At 43.0% G+C, this 24711-nt stretch overlaps 1 protein-coding gene and 1 long non-coding RNA gene across 6 annotated transcripts in view; one reads left to right on the top strand and one right to left on the bottom strand.

The window, feature by feature from the left end:
• The window catches only part of TESK2 (testis associated actin remodelling kinase 2), a 121570-nt gene that overhangs the window by 5381 nt on the left and 91478 nt on the right, over positions 1 to 24711 (bottom strand). For 4 of the 5 annotated variants that reach the window (XM_073357891.1, XM_073357890.1, XM_073357894.2 and 1 more), the window contains 5 exons: positions 18876 to 18958; positions 16797 to 16872; positions 14940 to 15023; positions 11300 to 11386; positions 3464 to 3611 (listed from right to left, as the gene is read on the bottom strand). In XM_073357891.1, coding sequence (XP_073213992.1) covers positions 3464 to 3611; positions 11300 to 11386; positions 14940 to 15023; positions 16797 to 16872; positions 18876 to 18958 — 478 coding nt within the window. The remainder of the gene's footprint in view (positions 1 to 3463; positions 3612 to 11299; positions 11387 to 14939; positions 15024 to 16796; positions 16873 to 18875; positions 18959 to 24711) is intronic. The other variant, XM_073357892.1, reaches the window with a different exon arrangement.
• LOC140916360 (uncharacterized) lies at positions 3748 to 12439 on the top strand. Its single transcript, XR_012160514.1, has 3 exons — positions 3748 to 8011; positions 8298 to 8446; positions 11460 to 12439. It is a non-coding gene; the product is annotated as an uncharacterized LOC140916360 (long non-coding RNA).

Below are 24711 nucleotides of genomic sequence, written 5' to 3'. Positions count from 1 at the left end.
GGAAAGTTTTGTTCCCCTCATTCCCAAGTGCAGGCGTATGCTCTGAACACGGAGTGATACACATCTAGCATCCTAAAATGGAGCCATGTCCTTTTGCGACTTTTTTTTTTAATTTAAAAAGGACAACGGAAATAATCATTTAAAAGTATTGCTTCCTTGTGCTACTAACCTCTTAAATTATTTAAACTGAAATAATTCTGAAGTTTGAATTTGCTTTTCACCATTGGTGTGGTTTTACTTTCTGCACTTAACTCAGCTTGGTCGGTTGAACTATTATTTATCGTCAGATCTGTCCATGCTAGAGGTAATTCTAGCGGCAATACAGCAGGGAAGTGAAAACCCAAAGGAGATGGTGGTTCTACAAACTTTGCTATGAATGAAAATTTGTTCATCTGTTTTAAAATTTTTATACAAACCCTCCATTTTGAGTGGCCCTTCAAGTCCTATGTCAGTAAACTGACAGGCCAATGAACAGGTCTTTTGAAGGGGGGGGTTAGTAGGTGTTCTCTTTTTCTAGCCTCTTTTGTGTTCCATATACTAGCAGAACTAACTCAAGTGCAGGATCTGATGAGGAAACTTACCATTAAAAAAAGTTAGAGCACAAAATACTAACACAAAAACGCGATGAGTGAGGTTTTCACAAAAGCTTAAGATACCCCCGTGCTGTGAAAGGTGAAGGCAAAAAAAAAAAAAAATTCAATACATCCCTCTGGAAGTGGAGAGATTAAATTCCATATGAGCCTTCACACAGTACATTTCAGACACTAGGGAGACAATAGTTTGACTTCGTAACAAGAGATTATAAACACTGTTTAAATATGTGTAATAAAAGCTGCATCATTAAAACAGGGTGGAAAGAGATATTCACAATTATTCAGGAGGAAATTTTTAAAAAAGGCTCTCCTGAGAGTTAGCACCTAACTGCTATTGACTTTCAATTGGAGTTGGGAGCCTCTCTCTGCTTGGGGCCTCTGAAAGTCCCCCTCAGCTACCACAGGGCAATGCTGACTGATTAGGTGAGAAGTGGAATATTTTCTTCTTGGGATTTTTGTTTGCGGGATAGACACATATAGATACCTCCTTTTCCTTCAGACCCTGCTACAGTTTAGATTGTGCTCTTAAGGACATCACTGGTCCAGAGTGAAAGAGGTCAGTTAAAGAATACTGACAGGTTTCAGAGTAACAGCCGTGTTAGTCTGTATTTGCAAAAAGAAAAGGAGTACTTGTGGCACCTTAGAGACTAACCAATTCATTTGAGCATAAGCTTTTGTGAGCTACAGCTCACTTCATGGGATGCATGCAGTGGAAAATACAGTGGGGAGATTTATATACATAGAGAACATGAAACAATGGGTGTTACCATGCACACTGTAATGAGAGTGATCATTTAAGGTGAGCTATTACCAGCAGGAGAGCGGGGGTGGGGGGGGACCTTTTGTAGTGATAATCAAGGTGGGCCGTTTCCAGCAGTTGACAAGAACGCCTGAGAAACAGTGGGGGGTGGGGTGGGGGGAATAAACATGGGGAAATAGTTTTACTTTGTGTAATGACCCATCCACTCCCAGTCTCTATTCAAGCCTAAATTAATTGTATCCAGTTTGCAAATTAATTCCAATTCAGCAGTCTCTCTTTGGAGTCTGTTTTTGAAGTTTTTTTGTTGAAGAATTGCAACTTGTAGGTCTGTAATCAAGTGACCAAAGAGACAAATGTTCTCCAACTGGTTTTTGAATGTTATAATTCTTGACATATGATTTGTGTCCATTTATTCTTTTACGCAGAGACTGTCCAGTTTGACCAATGTACATGCCATCATGTGCCAGCAACCCCTCCCCACTCTCCTGCTGGTAATAGCTCACCTTAAGTGACAGGTTTCAGAGTAACAGCCGTGTTAGTCTGTATTCGCAAAAAGAACAGGAGGACTTGTGGCACCTTAGAGACTAACCAATTTATTTGAGCATAAGCTTTTGTGAGCTACAGCTCACTTGTAACACCCATTGTTTCATGTTCTCTATGTATATAAATCTCCCCACTGTATTTTCCACTGAATGCATCCGCTGAAGTGAGCTGTAGCTCACGAAAGCTCATGCTCAAATAAATTGGTTCGTCTCTAAGGTGCCACAAGTCCTCCTTTTCTTTTTTTAAAGAATACTGTGTAACATCTCCCCATCACTGTGGGAACCTGAGAGCTGCTGGGGAAAGAGGGAGGAAGAAAGAGTCAGCGTAAGAAGGGGAGCTTCCCATGGCACAGGCTTTCCCCCTCGCCAGCACCCCACTGGTGCACACCCTCTTGTTTTTCACTGTTTGCAGTGTAGAACTTCTTGCTTTTTAGAAGTGGACAGCTGGGTTTCGACCCCAAAAGCCAACTCTTTATAAAAGCAGCAAACTAGTCAGACGTCTCACTGTCCTGCAGCAAGCGGTCCTATCCCGCCACACACTAGGTGGCGCTATGACGCCGCACAGGAAGACTCTCCAGGCCACCAAACATTCCCCACTGGGTTTCAGTTACAGCCTTTTCTCCAGAGCTCACAGCATTTCTGGGCAAGGGATACAAATCTTGTATCTACTGTGCCCTTTATCCTGAAGGATCCCAAAGCACTGCACAAATGCTACGTGTACATACACCAGAGTGCTCTGTTTATACCAGGGTGTGGTGGGGATAAGCCATGTGTCACACTGACAAGACATGAAAAATTGCATTTATCACGCACCACTGTCTACCTCCAAATTCAATTCTGCCAGGATTAATTCTGCCATCCGACACCCTTCAGCAACTTGAGAGTCCCTGGAACCCCATCACTGCTTTACAAGGGGAGGCAACAATTATTTGTAGCTCTGGCTACTTGCAAAATTTGAGAGCTTAAAACTGCAATAGCAGGAGGTACAGCTTTTTGATTGGTGATAGGTATCTAAAAAATGCCCTTTCCCTCAGAGGCCTGTGCACAGTTTGACCCGTGGTACTAAGGCATCTGGCTTTACAGAAGAAAGGAAACGTACAAAAAGGGCCAGTAACTTTTGTCTGAAGTCGTTCTCTATGGAACATGGTCTGTAAGGAATGTGTGGTACTGTGGCAGGAGATATAGAGGTCACTGTGATTAAGAGTGCCTGTCAGGAGTAGCATCTTCCTCTATATGGGCCATATCAGCACTTTCTTGTCAGGTGCTTGAAATACCTGAGCGACAGACAGACATTGTTGGATAGACTATCAGTCCATCTCAGAGCAGGAGCTTCTATATTCCCTTTATGATCAGATACTGCAGCAAGTGTTTTCCAGCACACTGCTCAAGATGGAGCTCATTGAAGGAACTGGGAGAAAATAAAAAAAAGTCTTAAATCTTACTTCTCTGTTTTTACATTTTTTGCAGGAAGTGGGCAGAAGGAACTGTCCCTTGTGACATGAAGCACTTTATCTTCACTACAGTCATCTCTAACAGCCTTTGCAGAAATGTATCCCCCTCACTCACACCTTTGGAAATCGAGATAGGTTTTCTCTCTGGGCCGTCCAGATTCAGCAACTTCCTCTCTCTTTCAGACTCCTCATTTCTCAGGCGGTTTAAAATCTCCCCCAGTGTTTTGACGATGTCGGCAAATGAAGGACGTAATTTTGGGTCCATCTGTGAATGTATGCAAAAGCCAAATAAATCAAGTAGTCTCCTCCAAGCCATCCTATCTACAGAGCTGTGCAGATGAAGGGACAGTTTTCAGGAATTTAGTAAATTCAGATTATTGGGGGGAAGGGCCGGGGGGGGGGTTTAGAAAATGGAACATAATTCCATGCCCAGTGCAAACTTTGTGACCGAAAGTTGGGGGGGAACAGCAAGTCCGTATCACAGCCTATGTCCATTAGTAAATCTTAGCCGAGCTGATTTACAATTACAAAGAAGACTTCACAATTAACTGTCAAGCCTCAGGCTTCCTATGTAGTGGACACGATCTGGAGCCTAATTAAACTCCCTAAGGGGGAGTGCAACGTTCCTATTTATATTGGGGAGTTCATAGTGCAAGGATCTATTTCTGGATCGCAGTAACTTCTGAAGGATTACATAGCCATCCAGTTTCAAAGGATGCCTGGATCAGTGCAAATTATACTCAGAGCTGTTTGTTCCTACATAGGCATGTCACTATTTAAAAAGTTTTTAAATTTTTCCTTGAACTACTAGTGGCTGTTATGAAAAGCTGCCCAGACAGCCTAGCTCATTCGACAAGAATCTGACACCTTTAAATATTATTGCTTTCCACTTTGCCCTTGTTCGTTTCCACACAGTGCCCAGTGTGATTGGTCCTGGATCTCTACTACAGAATTCCTGCAGCAGACAAGAAGCGAGACTGTATATAGGTAGATAAAGCCAATACGCTGTGAACAGCATCTTACAGGACCACCACTGAGCCAGCGAAAATCTGTTGCCAAGTAGAAATAAGTCTCTAGGTAAAGGTTAAAACGAACTGTATGGGAAACCATGGTGACCCTTTCAAGTGGCTACTCAAGACAGGGGTTGCCTACTAGATACAGGGCCTTAGCACAGGTTGTATGTTAAGCTGCTCTATGTAAAAAGGTTTAATTCCGCAGATAAAAATTAACTTAAATACAAAGCTAGAAACACAGGAAGACCATCAGCTAGAAGCAAACAGAGAAGAAATTCCTGACTCCGAAATCAGAGTCCTTGCATTACAGATAGCCTCAGACAGATCCCACCCACAATGCAATGCTCAGGAGGCAGCAATGCTTTGTAAAAGGCTTTCAGAGGCTTCCCTGAAGCTGCCCTGCAGTTCCTAGGAGATGGAACTGACTGAGGAAAACTAAAATCACTGGCCAGGGATGCAACATTATGGCTGAGAATTCAGACATACAACAATAAAGAATATATGACCAAATCCTCAGCCCCATTCTGGTTGCTTTAAATGGCACAAAAGGGCAGATGGGTATTTCTGACATAGGAGAATATCTGGGTGGCGTGAAGCCAGCATAGCCAGCTCTGTGCTCTCCCCATGCCACAGAGAGTGGGAAGGGCTGGCGCCAGAGCACACTGCTTTGGGAACCCTTATCTATGTAATGGACCCTGGGGCCCACCGCAAGCTGTAAGAAATCAGAACAACTCTTAGGCCAGGATCTGTGAGGGGTAGAGGCAGCAGAAAGGTAACTTAGAGCCACCTTTGCCTCCTCCCTCCTCAGCTGCTCTAAATCTGCTCTGGTGCAGCTGAGGATTCAGCCCCCAAGACTGTAGATCCCACAGCCCACCTTATACCCATGGAACTTTTTGAATGAACACACATGGTTTCATTTGTAAGTCTGCATGCAGTGTGACTTATAGCTGCAGTAGGGACTTTGATTTTTGATTTCCTGACTTGGCCATGTTTAAATTCAACCATAACAGTGAATTACAGAAGTTTTTTTATGCACTAAACTTGTATTTCTGTTTGCACTGCTCTCCCTAGAGTCTTAAACGTTGTCACTTGCTGCAGGAAACACCATGTCTCTGCATATTTATGGTGCAGCTAATTACGCTGAGCCATACAGTTTCCATTACTGTTTGCTGACTTTTGAAATAATAAGAACATGAGATATGATTGCTTCCACCCTCAGTGCAGACCTTGAGATATAGCTCACATACTAGCAAGATCGCTTACTAGCAAAGCACAAAGAGTGTGTAAAGATACAAGGAAACCTTATCGGGATTCCTTTTCACCAAGTGTATTTGTTGAATGTATTACAACATGCCCTACAGTGAAAGGAATTTTGTTAATGGTTAAATCCATGGGCCAATTGTTTCAGTGCATTTCCTGGTGCTGCTTTTGGGCCCACAGTCACACTCAGGGAAGGAATGTTTAATTGGGGAGCACATTTGGTGCTAGCTGATAAGTAACAGTTCTCCCTCCGTAAATAAAGCTAATTCTTATATGAGAATATAAAAGTCATTTCCCCTCTCAGAGAAAAGCTTCACCCACTAAGAATTCCATCTAGTGCTGGGAAGCTGATTTTAATCATGCCCCATGGTCTAACTGACTAAGCCTGGCCCTGGGAACTCTCACATTTTAACCCTAGCTCTAATAAAGCTATTTAGCACTCACTATATAGAATACTTCAAATGTTCAAAGCACTTAATAAACATTAATCGATCCTCACAACAACCCATGAAGTGTTCTCTTCACTGAATTAATGGAGAAATCAAGGCAGAGAGGTGTAGTGACTTGCCTGTGGTCATAGGGCAAAGTCACTAGCAGCATCAAGAACAGAACCTGGGTGTTCCTGACTCCCTTCCCCCATGCCAATTCCTCTAGACCAGGCTGCTTTTGGCTCTGGCACTAACTTGCTCTTTGTCCTAAAATAGCTTGCTGAAGGCCAACATTTCCAGAAGTGGCCTCTAAGTTTGGGTGTGCAGCTTGACGCTGTTGGATCTGATTATCAAAGCAGCAGAGGGCCCACATCCAACGGAACTCATTGGGAGCACCCACATTTCCAACTGAATTTATTCAGGTGCTCAGGTACCTCAAAATCATGCCTAAAAGATACTGTAAGCTGGCCACCTAGTAAGAGAGACAGCCACAAGGGCAGGTTACTTACCTTGTACAGTAACTGGAGTTCAAGATGTGTCCCCCTAGGTGTGCTCCATGTCAGAACGTAGGCACGGCTAGGCACTCTCGATCAGAGATATTCATCAGCAGTCTGTGGGTCTGCACCTGCTTCCTAGACACCCTTGTGTAGCCTTATGTATGTAGGGAAGGGCCAGACCTGCTGCCACTCTAGTTCCTTCTCAATCATGAAAATCCAATGAAAGACTCCAAGGCAGAGGGTGGGTAGTGCAGCACCCATAAGGATGCACATCTCAAAGCACTCCAGTTACTGTACAAGATAAGTAACTTCTTCTTCGAGTAGTGTCCCTATGGATGCTCCGCATCAGGAGATTCCTGAGCAGTACTCCAGTGACAAGGAGGGTGCCAAGGAGATGGATTCAGTAGGGACTGTATAGCAGTGTCCCCAAAAGCTGTGTCAGCTCTGGAAGAAGGCACAAGAGCATAGAGGTGGGAAAACACGTGCACCAAATACCAGGTAGCTGCCCTGCAGATGTGTGAGACAGATATGTTTTTCAGTAGGGCTACAGGTGTAGATTGGAGTCCTGGTGGAACAAGTATGGGGCTGGGGACACAAACCCACCCCGCCCCCCGGCTTCATAACTAAGATGCATCCTGGAACCCATTTGGACAGTCTTTGGGTGAAAATCGCCTGTCCTTTCATTCCTTCTAGGACTGAGATGGAAGCCTAGGTGAATCTCTAAAGGGCCTAGTTCTGTCTAGATAAAAGCCAAGAGCTCTGTTTTCGTCCAGTGTATGGAGACACATTTCTTAAAAACGCCAGTATGTGAATCTCCTGATTAACGTGGAATTCGGAAGAACTTTTAGGTAGAAAGTGAAGGTGTGGGTGAAGGGTCACCTTACCACAAGAGACCACTAGTGGGTCACCCATTAAGGCTCCAAGCTCCCCTCTCTCCTGGCTAAGGGGACAGAATCATAGAATATCAGGGTTGGAAGGGACCTCAGCAGGTCATCTAGTCCAACCCTCTGCCCAAAGCAGGACCAATCCCCAATTTTTGCTCCAGATCCCTAAATGGCCCCCTCAAGGATTGAACTCACAACCCTGGGTTTAGCAGGCCAAAGCTCATATTACTGAGCTATCCCTCCCCTGTGAAGAACGAGGTTTTAAGGGACAAATGAAGGAGGAACAGTTCCCGCCCAGGTTCAAATGGGGGTTTCATCAGTGCATGGAGGACTAAGTTGACACGACAGAAGAGGTTGAACAGGCCTTTTATAAACCTTGCAGTGATCAGCTGCGTGAAGACTGAAAACCCCTTGATGGGGGAAGTGGTGAAAAGCTGTGATGGCAGCTAGGTGAACCTTAATGGAGCTCAGCAATAAGTCTTGGTTTTTAAATTCAGCAGGTAATCCAGAATGAGTGTCAGGACTCGAGCAGAGATATAGACTGCTGGCTGCACCAAGTCTGGAAGCGTTTCCACTTCTGGAGGTAAGTCTGTCTTGTCAAAGGTTTTCTATCATTAAGCAACACTGTCTATGGCTCTGGGGAGAAGACTTGTTCTGTAGCACAGAGTCATCTAGTAGCCATGGCTTGAGGTGAAGTGCTGAGAGGTGGGGATGGGTCCTGATTCCTGGACGAGGAGATTTGCTGTCGGGGAAGGTGGAGAAGGGATTAGACAGACAGACATATACGAATCAGCTCTGGGAACCACACCATCCTCTTAGCACTGTCATAGTGGAGACAGGTTACTCATTTTTCGGTTTAATTTGTTTAGGGCCTTGAGCAGGAAAGGCATCATGGGATAAGCATATAGCAATATGCCAGGCCAAGGGATGACTAGAGTCAAGTTGTGGAAACACTCCCCTTGTTTGCACTTTGCACTGGATGGCGACACGAAAAGAGATTCTCTCTGGATGACCCTAGGTAAGACATCTCTGAGAATACCTTGTTGTTCAGCTCCCGCTCATGGTCAATAAGGAAACCCACCATTGTGTTCTGTGCTCCTGGTATATAAACTGTTGAGATCCATATGTGGCGTGCTAGTCACCAGTTCCATAGTTTTATTGATTTAGTGCATAAAGACTGGAACCATGATTCTCCTTGTCAATTGATATAATACATTGCTGCTCTATTGTCCAGCAATATTCTGACCAGGTGGCCCCAGATGTGGGTTAGGAAGTGCTGGCAAGTGTAACAAACAGCTCTGAGCTCTAATATGTCGATATGAAGTATCGCCACCTGAGGGATCCATTTGCTCTGAGCTGTGAAGTTTTGGGAGTGTGCACCCCAGTCTATCAAGGAGGAGTCTGCAGTGATCATCCTTGTGGGCAGAAGCTGAAAAAATGGAACTCCCTCAAACACTGTTTTGGGGTCTTTCCACCAGTTTAGAGAATCAAGGCCCCTCTGAAGTACAGGCACCCACTTGGCTAGACTGTGCTTGTTGGGGCAGTGATGCTTCTCAGCCAGGCTTGAAGGCACCAAGAGCGTAGTCTTGCTAAGGGTATCCCAAACATACAGGCTGCTACGCGGCCCAGGACGTGCAGGCTAGTCCTTGCTGTAGTTTGCAGGCTCTGTGGTATTGTTGAAACAAGGTTGGACATTGTGACAAATCTTGTCTTTGGGCAAGTATGCTCTGGTAGTGATGGAAGATCAGAGTGGCCCTGATGAAGTCTATTTGATGAGTGGGTGGAAGGGTAGACTTTTCTGTGTCGAGAAGGAAGCCCAGTAAGTGGAACAGAAACAGGGTCATACTGCTGTTGGCTGTACCTTGAGAAATGAGCAACCTTTCCGGAGCCAGTCATCCAGGTAGGGAAAGATTATTATTCTCATGTGGAGAAGATGGGCTGCAGCAGCCAAGAACAAAGATCCTTGGGGCAGTGGAAAGGCCGAAGAGTAGGATACTATACTGGTAGTGGTCCCTGCCAACCATGAAAAGTCACACACGTCTGGGCGAGAAGTGTGTGACAATATGACAATAAGTATTCTGAAGATCAAGGGAGACAAACCAATCTCCCAGGTCCAGAGAGGGAATCATCACTGCTGGGGTTACCAATCTGAATCACTGAGAGCAGACAAGGGGGTTCCAAGTCCTGGGGTCCAGAATTGGTTTCCACCCTCCATTTTACCTTGGGACCAGGAAGTACAGAGATTAGAACTCTTTTCTGATGAAGCCTAGTGGAAAAGTTTTGATTGCCCTTAGCATGAGGAGGGATTGTACCTCCTGCCTCAAGAGACCCTTGTGAAAAGGGTCCCTGAAGAGGTACTGGGGGGTGAAGAGGGAAGTCAGAAAGAAGCTGAACTGGATGAAGTAACCAGTAGAACTCACCTCCAGGATCCATCCGTCTAAGGTGATGCACTTCCAGAAAGAGAAAATGGGAAAGACTATCCCCGTAAAGGTGGAGGCGGGATAGGTGCAGCACAGGATCTGCAGTGGGAGAGTTTGTGACCCTTGACCAATGGTCAAAGCAGTTGTTTTCAGGGTGTTGCTGACTGTGAGGTCACTCCAAAAGGCAGCCCTTTCTTAGTGAACCTGGGTTTCTTCCAGGGGGGTTCAGCTGGTCCTATGGGCCGGTATTGGATTTGGTGAGACCATTGAGTTGTCTGCAATCCATGGTATTTTCTACTTGTCACAGGTGTTCAGGTGCCCAAAAGAGAACAAAGGGACCAGTTTGTGATGTCACTAAACCACCTGAGGCCCTTGAATGGAAGAGACCTGCAGCAGGTCTGGCAGGGTTTGAAGCTTCAGGTCTTAGCATCACCTGTACTCAAGCCCACAGATCAAGGCCGGGGGGGGGGGGGGGGGGGAACCAGGCACAGATCAGGCAAGTGAAGAGGGGAAGGGGAACACACCCCTGTCATAAAAGCACAAACTGTTAAATAACTATAAACAAAGAAAATACCAAAGGAAAGACAAGGTTCACTGAGAGCGGTAGCACGCTGCATAGCTAGCTAAGGACACCACAAGGCTCTGTCTCAAGATGCAGGTGATTGAAAAGGAACTGGAGAGGTGGCAGGTCCACTCCCTTCTTATACACCCTCAGATCAGATCACAAAGGTCTCTGGGGTGCAGGCATGGACCTGCAGACATTGCTGACAAAATCTCCAATTAAGAGCACATGGGCGAGCACATCCTGACACAGAACACTCATAGGGACATTAAAGAAGTATTAAACGGTCACTTTTGAAAATTTGGCCCTTCATCTCTCTGTGCTTTAGTTTTGCTAGCTGTAAAAATGAGAGTGGAACCTAAGCATCAGTCAGTGTCTCTTCGGTGCTTTGAAAATGTAAAGTGCTACCTCACAGCTAAGTATCGTTACAGTTTTATGCCAATGGCTGCTGAAAGCTTATTGCACATTGCTCCACTTCACACAGTCCTCCTAAATTCATTCATTCAGAGAATTGCTCTAATCAGGATTTTGTCATCTTCTCTCTTCCCACAAGAGGCTACAAAGAAATATTAGGAGATTTCAGTGATTCTTCAAGCTTCTTTCCTGCCTTCTTTATAGAAAGACAACAGAGAATTAATTTCTAATAAATCAGTGTGTCTATGCACTATGGTGGCTGGATTCTAAGGGGTCCACTACCCTAGTAATGCTAGTAAAACACAACTAGTTTTGACCAGAGCACACAGGGGCAGTCTGCTAGAGGTTGCTCTGCATACCAGTCCCACTGGCTCAGGAAGCTGGGTAAGCACTAATTTGTTTGTTTAAAACAAACTGTAGTTATGCATTTTGGAGGGCACTGGTTTTGCTCTTCCCCTTTGAGCAGAGTACTCACATTACAGCAGTTGAAGGTCATCTGGAGGAAGTCAGGTGGACAATCTCCCACCATGTGCTGAAAGGCATCATAATCTAATCCAAAATTCTGCACAAACAGAACAAAGAGTGGTCCTGATGTACATTTCCCCTCTATTTCCCCAACCATCTTCATTTCAAAGGTTGCTACATACAGTTATCAGGAATAACCATTAACACCACCTCTGCGAGCAGCCACAGGGAAACGAGTATGTGTGAGAAAACTTCGTGCACTGCAATGGGCAGACTGAATTTCCCATGGGGATTATCTGCTAGAAGAGGCTTTCAGGAGAATGATTTGACTTCAAAGCCATCACTCTTCCTGAACCAGGTCATAATTCATTACCTTCTAGTTCCAGATGTCTGCACAATTCCAATGTGTATCTATTATTTTAGTTTACAGCTATTCAAAGCAGGAGGCAATTATGAAGGGACCCATCTGTGACAGACTGTGCATGTATGATCAACACTTTTACAAGACTACGATAAATTTTGTACAAAGTATGCTTTGTGAGGTATTATTTGAAAACTCATAACCTACTGAACATTACTGTTATTGTAAAATTAGTGTAGCAGCATTGTATGTAAAGTTATAAGATTTTACTGTATATCGCTTTTGTGACATGTTCCAAGGTTTGAAAAGCAGCTCAAAGCAGTTCCTTGGAGACAAAAGGCTAGTCAGCACCTCAGCCAGGTGTCCGAATAATCAAATAGTCTATTACCTGGGAAAATGGCCATTCTTTGGCAGGAAGAAGGGTATGAATGAGAAATTTACATTTTGGCAATGAAACAGCTGGGGGCTCCTGTGTGACAGACTGGCTGTCGCCTGTACCCCAGCTGGAGGTACTCCTCGAAGAGGAGAGAAAGATATAAGAATAGAGGACACACAACACCTCTCTTCTCCATTCCTCTCTCTCTGCTCATGGAAGCAACAACGACCGAAGAAACGGAACTGGGGGAGGGGTCCTGGCTGGGAAGCTTTCTGTCAGTGAAGACTGTAAAAAGCATGAGGTGAGAAAAGCCTTTGCTTTGAATACATTTAGATAGCTAAATTACAGGTTTCAGAGTAGCAGCCGTGTTAGTCTGTATTTGCAAAAAGAAAAGGAGGACTTGTGGCACCTTAGAGACTAACAAAAACGAAAGCTCATGCTCAAATAAATTTGTTAGTCTCTAAGGTGCCACAAGTCCTCCTTTTCTTATTGCTAAATTAGTTATTAGTTTGCATATTATCTTTTATTTTCTTTGTAACCAATACTAACTTTTATGCCTCATTACTTGTAATGACTTAAAATCTCTCTTTCTGTAGTTAGTAAGCTTCTTTTATCTAAACCAATGTTTGGATTGAAGTGTTTGGGAACCTCCATTTGGGATAACAAGATTTTGCGTATCGTCTTCTATTACTGAAATGGACTTTCTGTGAGCTTGCACTGCACAGAAGAAAAGAGCTGGGCAGTACAACACGCACATTTCTGGGGACAAGTCTGGGACTGGGAATTTACTGGTGTCACCCTGTAATGTAATTCATGAGTGGTTAGCTTGAACACTCATACAATTCAGCTGGGAGTGATTTTGCATGCTAGATGCTCTGTGAGAGCAGGACCAGAAGTGGTTGTTCTCACAGTAAAGCCATGTAAAAGACACCCCAGATTGGAGATTAGAGGGGACACAGCTGTCCAGATTGTACCCTCGTGAATGTCATACCATATTTCGTTTGTTTCATTTGGGACTGGTTGAATGGTTTCAATCAATATTAAAATGAGACTTAACGGATCCTTCAACATCCAGTGAAAACTCTAGGGATCCAGAAGACTGCCCTTTGACAGTGATCTGAACACATGCTACTGACTAATCAGCATCTGTTACTGGCAAGAAAAATAAGACAGGAAGAAAGGGGGAGCGGGAGAATGAAAGTTGTGGGCAGAGGATGGAGAGATAAGAGGAAATAAACTGAAAGGTAAGAAGGGATATAGAAGGAGAAAAAAACAGCAGCTGCAAGAGCAATAAAGACAATAGGACATGGAAACCAGATATGAGACCGAAAAGGGACGAAAATGAACAGCAAAACTTAACGGGCCATGAATCAAAGTGCAGAAAAGGAAGAACAGGAAGCCTCTAGAGACAGGGAAAGTCTGGAGGGGGGACACCATGCAGGTAGAGTGAATGAGAGATAGAAACAACTGCCAAAACCTGAAAGCTGATCAGGGAAGGGAATTCACCATGTTTAAAATGTTTTGAATCATGTCTATGGGTTTAAAAAATTAAGGTTATTGGCTTGGTCCAGCTCCAGTGAGGCAATATATAAAATTAAAAGCACTACTTTTCAGATTTGGTCCTACCTTTGAGAGCTTTGTAGTACATTTTATTATTCAAGGTGATTTTATGGCACATGCTGCTATGCCACTGATCACATCAGTGGAGAGAACATTACACAGTTTGTAGTCTAATTAATACAAAGGAGATTTTCACATACAACGTTGTTCATGTGGTTCTGGGAGCTCTATCCTGTATTATTACGTTTGCCCATCATTAGTTCAAACTGTGTAAATGAACTGCATAGTTAGTCTGTGACGAAACCGGAAACTAAGTTTTCATCACAGCCAACTGATGAAATGGTCAACTTTGCAATATTTTGCATTGGGACTAGTTGCAAAATCATCAGGTCCCTCAAGGTGTCCCCTTCTGAAGGGAGATGGAAGAAAGGAAAACACCTGCTTCACAACAGCTTAAATCCTGAGCAGTTGTAAATTTTTTGAACTGGAGAAGGGGGAGGGGATTTCACATCAGCCCAAAGAAGACCAAAAACTACTCAACAGATGGGGCCTGACCTAGAATCATAGATACTAAGGTCAGAAGGGACCATTATGATCATTTAGTCTGACCTCCTGCACAAGGCAGGCCACAGAATCTCACCCACCCACTCCTGCGAAAAACCTCTCACCTATGTCTGAGCTACTGAAGTCCTCAAATCGTGGTTTAAAGACTTCAAGGAGCAGAGAATCCTCCAGCAAGTGACCCGTGCCCCATGCTACAGAGGAAGGCGAAAAACCTCCAGGGCCTCTTCCAATCTGCCCTGGAGGAACTGAAGTCAATGGGAGCATTTGCACTGACTTCAAAAGATTCTGGATCAGGTTCATGGTGCTTAATACAGTATAAACTAAAACAGGGCTGGGTCAAAATGTGTCCCATGGCCACTTACTTGTTTAATAAAGAGGAGTGGCCCACAGAGAATGCTGGTCCCAGCATGCAGCATTCCATCTTGATCCATAATGGAGCGCTGCTTGCTGAAACTGGCAGCCTCTTCAAGCTGCCCCTCTTTATGAAACAGGAAGGTGGCTGCAATCTATTCCATGTTATGCCAATTAGGTGCAGCTCTTGGCCTCCTGGCAAGTTTCCAATGCAATCTTCAGTTGGAGGAAGGTTGAGTAACCCTGTGCTAAAAATGTGGTCTCAGTGTCATTCTCTGCAAGAAGCTCTGCCAAAGGACAGATGCTTTGTTAGAGGCCCCCTTAACTGTAACAGCCATTCGTCATGTCTTTGGCAGCCATGCTGCAATTATTAATGACCAAGCATCACCCATGAGCACTCCCCACCTCCCACAGCCCGTATACATGCTCACCACTTACCTCTGTGCGAGGGAGATAGTCAGGATCTGCCTGTATCCTGGCTATAATCTCACAGAGAATTATACCGTAGGAGAACACATCCGCCTGAGAGAGGAAAAAATAACCACATAGCTTATTTATGAACACTCAGCCTTCTTATCTGCCACTGGGTTTCTCCTGACCACAGGGTGATTTTCAAAGGCTGTCCAGAGCAGCCATCCACCCCCAGAGCCCCATGACGAACACCTGACAGTAACATTTCCCACATTTTCACTGAGTGGAAACATGCTCACAGTGCGGTTAGAATGAAATTCCTGCAATGGAGTGTTAAATTTTACTTCAGACACTGCTGCGCTGGCAGTGTAAAGACAAATGAAATCCTGCTCCCCTTTCCCGATGCAGTGTTCATTCACAAGACAGACTCATTTATCACTTGCTCTCAGGGAGTCAGAGTTTCACAGATTCTTGCCATCTGGCATTTGCCCAAGTTATTAAACCTGAGCAAACATGGAAGCCAGGTCTACAGAGCAGTAGCAGGGTGTCCCCCTCAGGGATCAAGGCATACTTACATGACACTTAGCCCTGCCCTGGTCTACACTACACATGTATGTCGGTATAACTACATCGCTCAGGGGTGTGGCAATCCACATCCCTGAGTGACGTAACTATGCCAACCTAACCCCCGGCGTAGACTGTACTATGCCAACAGGAGGGCTTCTGCTCTCGACACAGCTACCACCTCTCAGGGAGGTGGAGTACCTCTGCCGATGGAGCAGGTCTCCTGTTTGTGTAGGTAGCCTCTTCTCCAAGGGCTTCAGCAGCGCAGCTGCACTGGTGGGAAAGCTAACTTACAATTGCTTCTCCTTCAGACCTTTATGCCCCAAGGAGATTGGGTAAAGTGGCATTCTTGGGCTATGTTGAGACTACCGTTTCTGTCAGCAAAACTCATGTCACTCAGTGGTGTGAATATTCCACCCCCCTGACTGTCGCAAGTTACAGTGACAAACGCGCTCATGTGCACAAGTTGTGCGTCAGCGGGAGAACTTCTCCCACCCACACATAGCTTCAGCTGCTCACTGAGGTGTTTTTTTAGGACGACGGGAGAGCTCTTTCCTGTTGGCATAGAGCATCTTCACCAGATGTGCTGCAGCTCTATCCGTACAGCTGCACCGCTGTATGTATAGACATGACCTGAATTAGAAATAGAACACCCAAACACAAGTTAAATAGATGGAACTTTGATAATGCTTTGATGTGCTAATGTCTGTGCAGCTGCTTCAGTTCTGCAAACTAAAGGTGGAGGACACAAGGCACACTGGTGTTGAATGCTAGCAGAGTGTGGACTTTACCCCAGAGAGTGGCGCTCACAGGAGGGAAATCAGCTAACAGCTAGCAAGCTTCTCTGGGATGCCAAGTGGACAAAGCTGTGTTAAGCAGAGCTTGGCTGAAAATATTGTTTTCTAGGTCCCAGTCACCTCCCTCTTCTCCACTGCTCTCCTTTGACAGAGCCATTTCCCAATGCCTCAAAAGAAAGGAACTTACGAGCATTTTCCCTAGCAGCTTTTATCTGGGCATGTCAAATGTAGAATTTCTACCCTAAAATGTGGATCTTTTATTTTTCAATTCAAAAATAATTGTATAAGTCCACAAGGACCACTTAATTCTATCTAGGTTTCTACTGAGCTGTAGTCAGAATTGGTACCCTCGCTTCAAGTGTAGAAAACATTCTTTTTTCAGAATCCTTTACGACAAACTCTTCTAAGGAAACACTAAGTCACAGTGGCAAGACAACTTTAAAGCTCTTGATATTCCCAAACCTCCAAGGCTGCACTGAAAAGAAATAACCAATAACCACACTCCATTTAAAAACATACCCACCTTTTCATTATAAGGCTCATCTCTGAGAACTTCAGGTGCCATCCAGAAGGGCGAGCCTACCACTGGAAGCTTCTCACTTTCCGCATTCAAGGAGGGTGGGGGAGAGAGAGAGAAAAAAGTTAAAACATTTCACGAGCAGCTTTTCAGCATAGAAAAGACAGTATGAGTGGTTTCCATATAATTCATGTTGGATTCTACTCTTTTGTACATGGAAAGGTCCTGAGAGTCCCAGGACAGCATATGAAGGAGCAGGCTGTTACAATTTGCTGAAACAACATTTATTTAATTTCATTTTCTGTAAGCCCCCTCAATAGCTCTAGACTCTATAGCCATCAGTCTTTGGACCCTCAGCATCCAAGCTGTTAGCAGAATAGGTCCCCTGATCTGTGCAGGGGCTGACAGAGATCTTTATTTTCAAGTACATTTTCAAAGAGGGAAAGACTTTTCTTGTGTTATGTGACTGGAGGGCTCTCTGTGAGCAGTTCTGAAAGTTATTCCACCCAGGAAGTCTTATCCCTGACAATGTGATGACAGGCTGTAAAGATTTAGAAAGATTCTGCTCACCATTTTGAAAGAAGTCAGTCTGGTCTGAGGCCCACACAATAAATAGAAACAAAAACCTTGAAAATTGACTTGCAAATTTTATTTAAAATTTTCAAAAATTCACTAAGTAGGGTTATCTGGTGAATCCCACTGAACAAAACCTAAGAGAAGCAGTCAATCAGAGGTGATTTTAATTTGTATTAATCTGATCTACAATATCTCCACACATTCAGAAACTGCAGTCTTGTTCATGAACATATACAGCAGCAGTGCAAGCTTGCTGCAACACTGATTTTGAAGGACCACCTCTAAAAACTGAGTCTCTGAGGTTAGTGGTATCTACATTCTGTGGTACACTCCCTTAAGCCCTAGGGCACAGCGGTCAGCAAATGGGACATTACATGGCTGCACTGTTCAAATTTGAAAACTAAAGTTTTAATTAAAAATGAATAATGCAATCAGTACAGTAGCTCTTGTGTTATTTGTTTTGATACTAAGTTGCATTTATTTTAGGCTATTCCTACATTCTTGATTTCCAATGCATCTCAAAAATGTGTGCTGAAAATGCATCACTGCACCACCAACTTAGAAAGGGAAGCTGGAAGTTTTGGTGACTTGGTAATAGACTGCTCAGGCTTCTGGCATCTGAAGGAATTGGAGGTAGTGAGGGATTGAGAAATAAATTCAGGATTTATTGCTGAATTTATCAATAGTAGAAAAAGTTAACAGTGTTGACATTTAAAACTGTTTGAGTCAGCATCCCATTGAGATGAATGGGGAGTTTCACAACTCCCTGAACTATTGTTTTAGACTGTTTGCAGTCTCAGTAAGACAATACTATATTGTTTATGTTCCTGATGTTTTCCTTACAGCCATACAGGCTAGAAGCTATTTTAATTAGAGCTTAAATTCTGAGGCATAATTTTTTGACAAATTCCATGGTCCCAGAATCCTGAACACACAGGACTATATACAGATGGGGCGATAGCTTAATCAAATCCTTGGCCTCTACACTGGATGGGTTAAAAAAAAAAAAGGCCAGCTGCCAATTGTGATCGTGTTTTGTGAGATTCAGTCACCTGTTCATTCCTCAAATGGACGGAGATCATCATCTCATTCCACAATGGGCCAAACAGCCATCAGATAGTTACAACCCTGAATTTCAACTACTAGACCAGAGGTGAAAGAGGCCTCCTCTACTTTAATGTTTTTGGACACTGGCTGTGAAACCAAGAAGCAGTGAAGTGAGCATTCAGTATAAGTCACCCAGAGTTCTTTACAAAAATATAAAAGTAAATCTATCCTGCTTTGGAGACCTATTGAAATGCCTGGGCGAGCTCTCTGATCATTGGAACATTGAAAGAAAAAGTGCCACTATCCAAGTCTCCATCTAGCTTGTAGCTTCAGACTGAAATCAGTGGTTGTTTTCTGTGAGTTCTAGCAAAACGTAACAACCCTCAGGCATTCAGTTCCATAGATCACAGAACTGCAGCACACTGACTCTTCATTTGGATTAGTACTGAAGAATCCACATACCTGCAATCAGGGATTTTCTCAGCTAAACCAAAGTCTCCCACCACTGCCGAGTAACCATTCTCATCATGCTTTATTAAACAGTTCTGAAATTTAAAGAGAAAGGAGGAAAGTTTAAAATATTGTCTGGGTTTGAAATTCCACACTGTTTTCAAATTTGGAGCAAGATTTTTAAAGCTTGTTTTAAAGATACTCATTTATGGGAGACTTTTGTTTGTACCCAACTACACACAAATTCTGCACCGAAGTCAGGCATGTGCCCATCAAAGATTCAGATGATGCAACCAGTTTTATATTTTGTTAATAATCCACTCAAATTTGCTGAGGCAACAGACAACCAGAGGCAGCAAGTATCTGGGCTTCAGCAACAGCTAAAATGGTTTAGTCCCTGTACTGGTAAAATCTGAAACAAACACTGCTTAACAAGACTCTTTGGGATTCTCTATAGGATATGCCAGGCAGGACTAGAACACAATACACCAATTAGTATGGTTTACAGTACATGAGGAAAAGCATGACCTTTAAATATTTTCATATTGTAATTTTGCTAAATTAACCATTTACAAAATTGTATTTTAAAGGTACTTGTTGATTTACACCAACAGTTTCTGGTAGAAAATAAGCTACAGGAAATTGAATGTGCTGCTAAGTCTCAAATCAAGTCAAATACATAGTCCCACTGCATATTGAAAGGATGTAGTTGGCAGGAAATAGCTAATCAGAGACTTAGCATCTTTTCCTTTCAAAGGCCTCCATTCAGCAAAACATTTAAGCACGTGCTTCGCTGACTCAGGACCCGTAGCATCGGAGCGCAGGCACTGTTTTGGGGGAGAAAATGAATGAAAGGATCAGTGCTTGATATCTTCCTCCTCACTGAAAGAACTGGCAGCTGATTTCCGTTTTTCCTGAGTTTCTTTGAACTCCTCATTTTGCCCTGCTCCCTGCAGAAGAATTCATTCCACTTCTGCATTCCTTGCTCCGTGCGCCCACAGAAAGATACACTGGGCAGTGATAGCTAGCAATGCCTCTGCAGACTTCTCCAGGGTGACACTATGCAGTATCAGCCAGCATCAGGAAACTCGGGTCGTTAGCTTTATAGTGCTTGGATGCACAAAAACTCCTCACCAATCCCCACCATGTTAGCTTGTCTGAGTGAAGCAACTGCTGAAGATAGTGATTCTCTTGTCTGAAAGATCAAGTCCAGGTCACCATTGATTACCTATCCAGAGCTGACACTACTCCAGTCCATAAAGTAAATAAATTTCTCCTCCTTCTCATTAAAAGGTTAAGTATGCTGCTCTCATGAACATGCAGCGAAAACGCTGAATGGTGCTTTAGATTCCTAGTTCCAAAGTCCTATTTGTTTAATGTGATTGAACTATAATAAATAAAGTTCACTTTGGGATTCATAAATTTTTACAAGGGTAAGTGAACCACACTGACCCAAAGTGCACTTTAATGTCTCAGTTATGGCCTTTGTTATCTCTTATCAAAGCACACATTCATTCACTCTGCCAAATGTTTAAGCATTTGTTCACTGTAAAATTCATTTAAATCCTAGAGGGATAAAACATTTCTCAACTCTTACTGTAAAGGTTCAAACTGAGGTGGAATTTCATTGTATTCTGTACAGAAATAAGCATGTGCCGACACTAGAAAATTCACCAGTACAATTCTTTCCCATGGTAGATGCAGTGAAATGTCATGTTTGAATTTTAATAAATATTCAAAGATCAAATTTTAAAAAGAATGTCAGGTTTAAAAAAAATCATTCTATAAATTCCAACAAGTCTTCTAACCTCTTCAATTATTCATATTAAAGGAATTTTTAAAATCTAGTTTACACTTCTTGCCATTAATACTTTTTTTTTTCCTTTTTGTATTTCACTCAACTTGATCAGCGAGAATGGATTAATTTGTTTCACCTGGTTTTCATGCACTAGCACAAAGCTCCAAAGTTTGGTTTAGAAACATTACAGGGGAACAAATAATCCAAATAAAAAATGTTTTCATTGGAATTAGAGATCTATGGAAACATTTCTACTGGGTTTAGGTTTTGCAAAACCTCTGCCAACATGACAGAGTGCCCTGGTCACAACTTGTCCCTATACCAGCAATATGTACCAACTCTCAGTCTAAAGAAATTCCTTAATGAAGATAGGTTTCAGAGTAACAGCCGTGTTAGTCTGTACTCACAAAAAGAAAAGGAGGACTTGTGGCACCTTAGAGACTAACCAATTTATTTGAGCATAAGCTTTTGTGAGCTACAGCATCCGATGAAGTGAGCTGTAGCTCACAAAAGCTTATGCTCAAATAAATTGGTTAGTCTCTAAGGTGCCACAAGTACTCCTTTTCTTAATGAAGATGTATGGCATTTTTATCAACCTCAATTCCCAAGTGCAACATTAAACTATTACCAATTATCAGAGGGGTGGCCGTATTAGTCTGGATGTGTAAAAGTGGCAAAGAGTCTTGTGGCACCTTTTAGACTAACAGACGTACTGGAGCATAAGCTTTCATGGGTGAATACCCACTTCATCGGATGCATGTAGTGGAAATTTCCAGAGGCAGGGATATTAATGCCTGCCTCTGGAAATTTCCACTACATGCATCGGACGAAGTGGGTATTCACTAGTCTGTTAGTCTATATTACCAGTTAATAACCCACCCGTGTGATACACGTAACACAGCATAGCTCCCAGCTGATGTTTTCTTACCGCTGTAAACTCACTGATATGTAGGAGAATCTGCGAAACTTGCAAACTGGGTTCTCTGAGGCAAAGGCTGGCTTGAGAGGTGGCATTTTAAGAAGGGAAGCCAAGCAGGCACTGCACCACGCCAGCAGCGCCTCTCAGCTCTAGGTTTGACAGTTTTGCCAGTGAGCTCCTCCATAATCCCAGGAGACAGTGGGAGCAGCCTGAGGCCTCAGATTTTACCTACAAAGAATTTACCAACTGTGCTGCCACACTGTGCTGCTCAGAGTTAAATCCAGGAAGACCTCTGGACTCCTAAATTTCCTTGCTTTTGTTGGTAGACGTCTGAGACCTTGTCTATCTGGGAAAGCTGCCCTGGCAGAACATGAGGTGTGAATTTAAACAGAGAGAGGGTATAACTACACTGCACAAAGGTGTGTTCTTACCTTGGGTTAAAATACCAGTGAAGGGGAGAGAACTCAACTTTTAACTTGGGTTAGCAGCCCAAGTTCAAGCATATAGGACTGCCAGGGTTGTACTCAAACTGCTTACCCAAGTTAAAAGCTGAGTTGCTGTATCTTCAACTGTTATTTTAACCCAAGTTTTCTCAACTCTGGTTAGTCCACACCTTTTTTTGCAGTGTAGACATACTATAGTTAAACCCATAGGGACACACGTATTTCTGTACAAAAGTGGCTTTTTTAGTTTTGCTTAAGTCAATTGGGAACAGGTGAAATACGACACTCAGCCCAAAATAAGGGTGTCCATTCAGAGGTTTACATTAGTTTAATTAAAGTGATTAATTAAATCTGTGCAAGTTTGTATGTATGCAAGCAAGCCCTGAGAGTCTTCAAACCCCACCTATGGTGAAATCCTAGACCCAATGGGAATTTTGCAATTGATTTCAACGGGACCAGGATTTCACCCTTAGAGTTTCCTGGATTCATGTCAAACAATAGAACAATTTTCTGGAAAAAAAAACCAACAGCATTCCACACTGATGTGCTTCACTCTATGATGTGATACTTGGGTCCAGACCTCAAATAAGGTTTTAGGAATATTCACAGCACCACTGAATTAATTTTCATCCTCCAAGCTTCACTGCAGTCCACAACATAGACAAGATCGTTAATGGACCTTTGATGCAATTATTGAAAAGTCTCCTGCCGGTCCCACAATAAGAAATAAGGATGATAGGAGCTGCATTCAGAGTGCACATCGCTATGCATGCACTCTAAACTTCCAAATTAATTTAACATAAACACAAAATATAGGTATCGAAAGGGAAAAGTCTGTATTATGGCCTAACACGTGGAAAAGCGACTTTAAATTAAGAGAGAGAAACTATTTAGTAAAGAGAGTGCAACACACAGAGAACGGTTACTCTAACACCTGACCAAGCTGATATTGTTCAGGTTCTGGAGAAGGCAAAGAAAAGCAATTACATCAGTGAGAAGAACTTTTATGCCAAGTTCCACTAATAACAGAGTTCAAACCCCTGTCTGATGGAAAGGCTGACAGCAGGAATGGCCGAAGAAATAAAATGCCAGGCTGCTTTACAATATGGCCTTTAAGAAAGCTCTTCCAACCTACCACTAGACTATTTGTGTAAGACGCAATGCAATAAAACATGAATTCTCTATGCTTTCTTGTGGGACTCCTCCATAAAGAGACTCATTGTTTCTTTTGGAGGTTTACACAACCCAACACCACCATATTGGATTTTGATTTTTTGTTTGTTTTTTTTTAAATGGAGAGGCTTCAGTCCTTGCTGAGACAGTCACTTCAATAAAAGAAAGGAACTCTGTACAGCCCTAAAGGGTTAACATAGCTGTTTATGCAGAGACAGATGTGAGAGAACACAAAGGCCCTTTTGTATCTTATGGGAGCTTAATATCTGCTTTGCACAGCATAATCCTACTAGGGAAAATGCAACCTTCTATTTTGCATAAACACGGATGAAAATAAACAGATTCACAAACTTTCGTGTTAAAAATAAGTTGTTCAGACCAAGCATCTCCACCATTTTATTTTTCACTATGATACAGAGCGAGACTATGACATACAGAAAAATTCAGGAATGTTACTCATTTACAATCCTATGACAACTGCTACTTAGTTAAAATACTTAAAAGTCAACTGGGATGTGTCAGCTGGTTTTAAAGAGCCACCCTATCAGTATCAAAAGCAATGCTGACAATGAAATGTAAACAGCAACTTCATAGTCCCAGTAGGCAAAGTTTAAAATTACATCATGTTTTCAAGTTGCAGTGGGGTAGGTTCAGGTTGGATATTAGGAAAAACTTTTTCACTAGGAGGGTGGTGAAACACTGGAATGCGTTGCCTAGGGAGGTGGTGGAATCTCCTTCCTTAGAAGTTTTTAAGGTCAGGCTTGACAAAGCCCTGGCTGGGATGATTTAATTGGGTATGGGTCCTGCTTTTGAGCAGGGGGTTGGACTAGATGACCTCCTGAGGTCCCTTCCAACCCTGATATTCTATGATTCTATGATTCCAAAGGACAATTTCATTTAAGACAAAAATTATGTTTTGCATTTAAATAAGACTGTACACCAAAGCTGCATTAGAATTATTCACACTGAAAGACAACTTTGTGCATGTGAACATTCCCCTGCAGTGTTGGGATCCAAATACCATCATTTTGCTAGTACAAGAGAGCCAGACAGTAGCGAGGACAAAAAATGACTATAAAACAAAATTTGAAACATTTTTTTTGAAATTTTTTTAAAAAAAGAAACAAGCAATACAGGGTGAAAAGTATGATTCCTCCTCCCACAGCTTATTATAGGTGAGGCTGGTAGTGCTACCTGTTAAGACTGCCTGACACTTCCCATTCTAAGACCCTGTTTTCAGTTGTTTGTAACTCTGTCAAAATAACTGTTTGGGCTGAAACTTTCCACACCAGGTATCTGCTTCAGGCTGAATTTTTTTGAAAAATTTCAGATAAAACTGTTCAGCTGTTTCCAAGGAAGAGACATAGGGAAAATATGTTGTTTGCCTGTGTTAAATACTGGTAACTTTTTGGTCGAGAAACTCTGGCATCCCCATGCTTTGGAGCAGGGAGTTGAAGCTTGGCAGGCAGTGACCTGCATGTCAGGGATGTCTCTTTTGCTTTCCCCATGATAATC

This window comes from Lepidochelys kempii, chromosome 8, assembly GCF_965140285.1.
Source record: "Lepidochelys kempii isolate rLepKem1 chromosome 8, rLepKem1.hap1, whole genome shotgun sequence".
Taxonomy (NCBI): domain Eukaryota; kingdom Metazoa; phylum Chordata; order Testudines; family Cheloniidae; genus Lepidochelys; species Lepidochelys kempii.
Note: the sequence above shows the minus strand (reverse complement) of the source record. Positions and strands in the feature narration are given on the sequence as shown.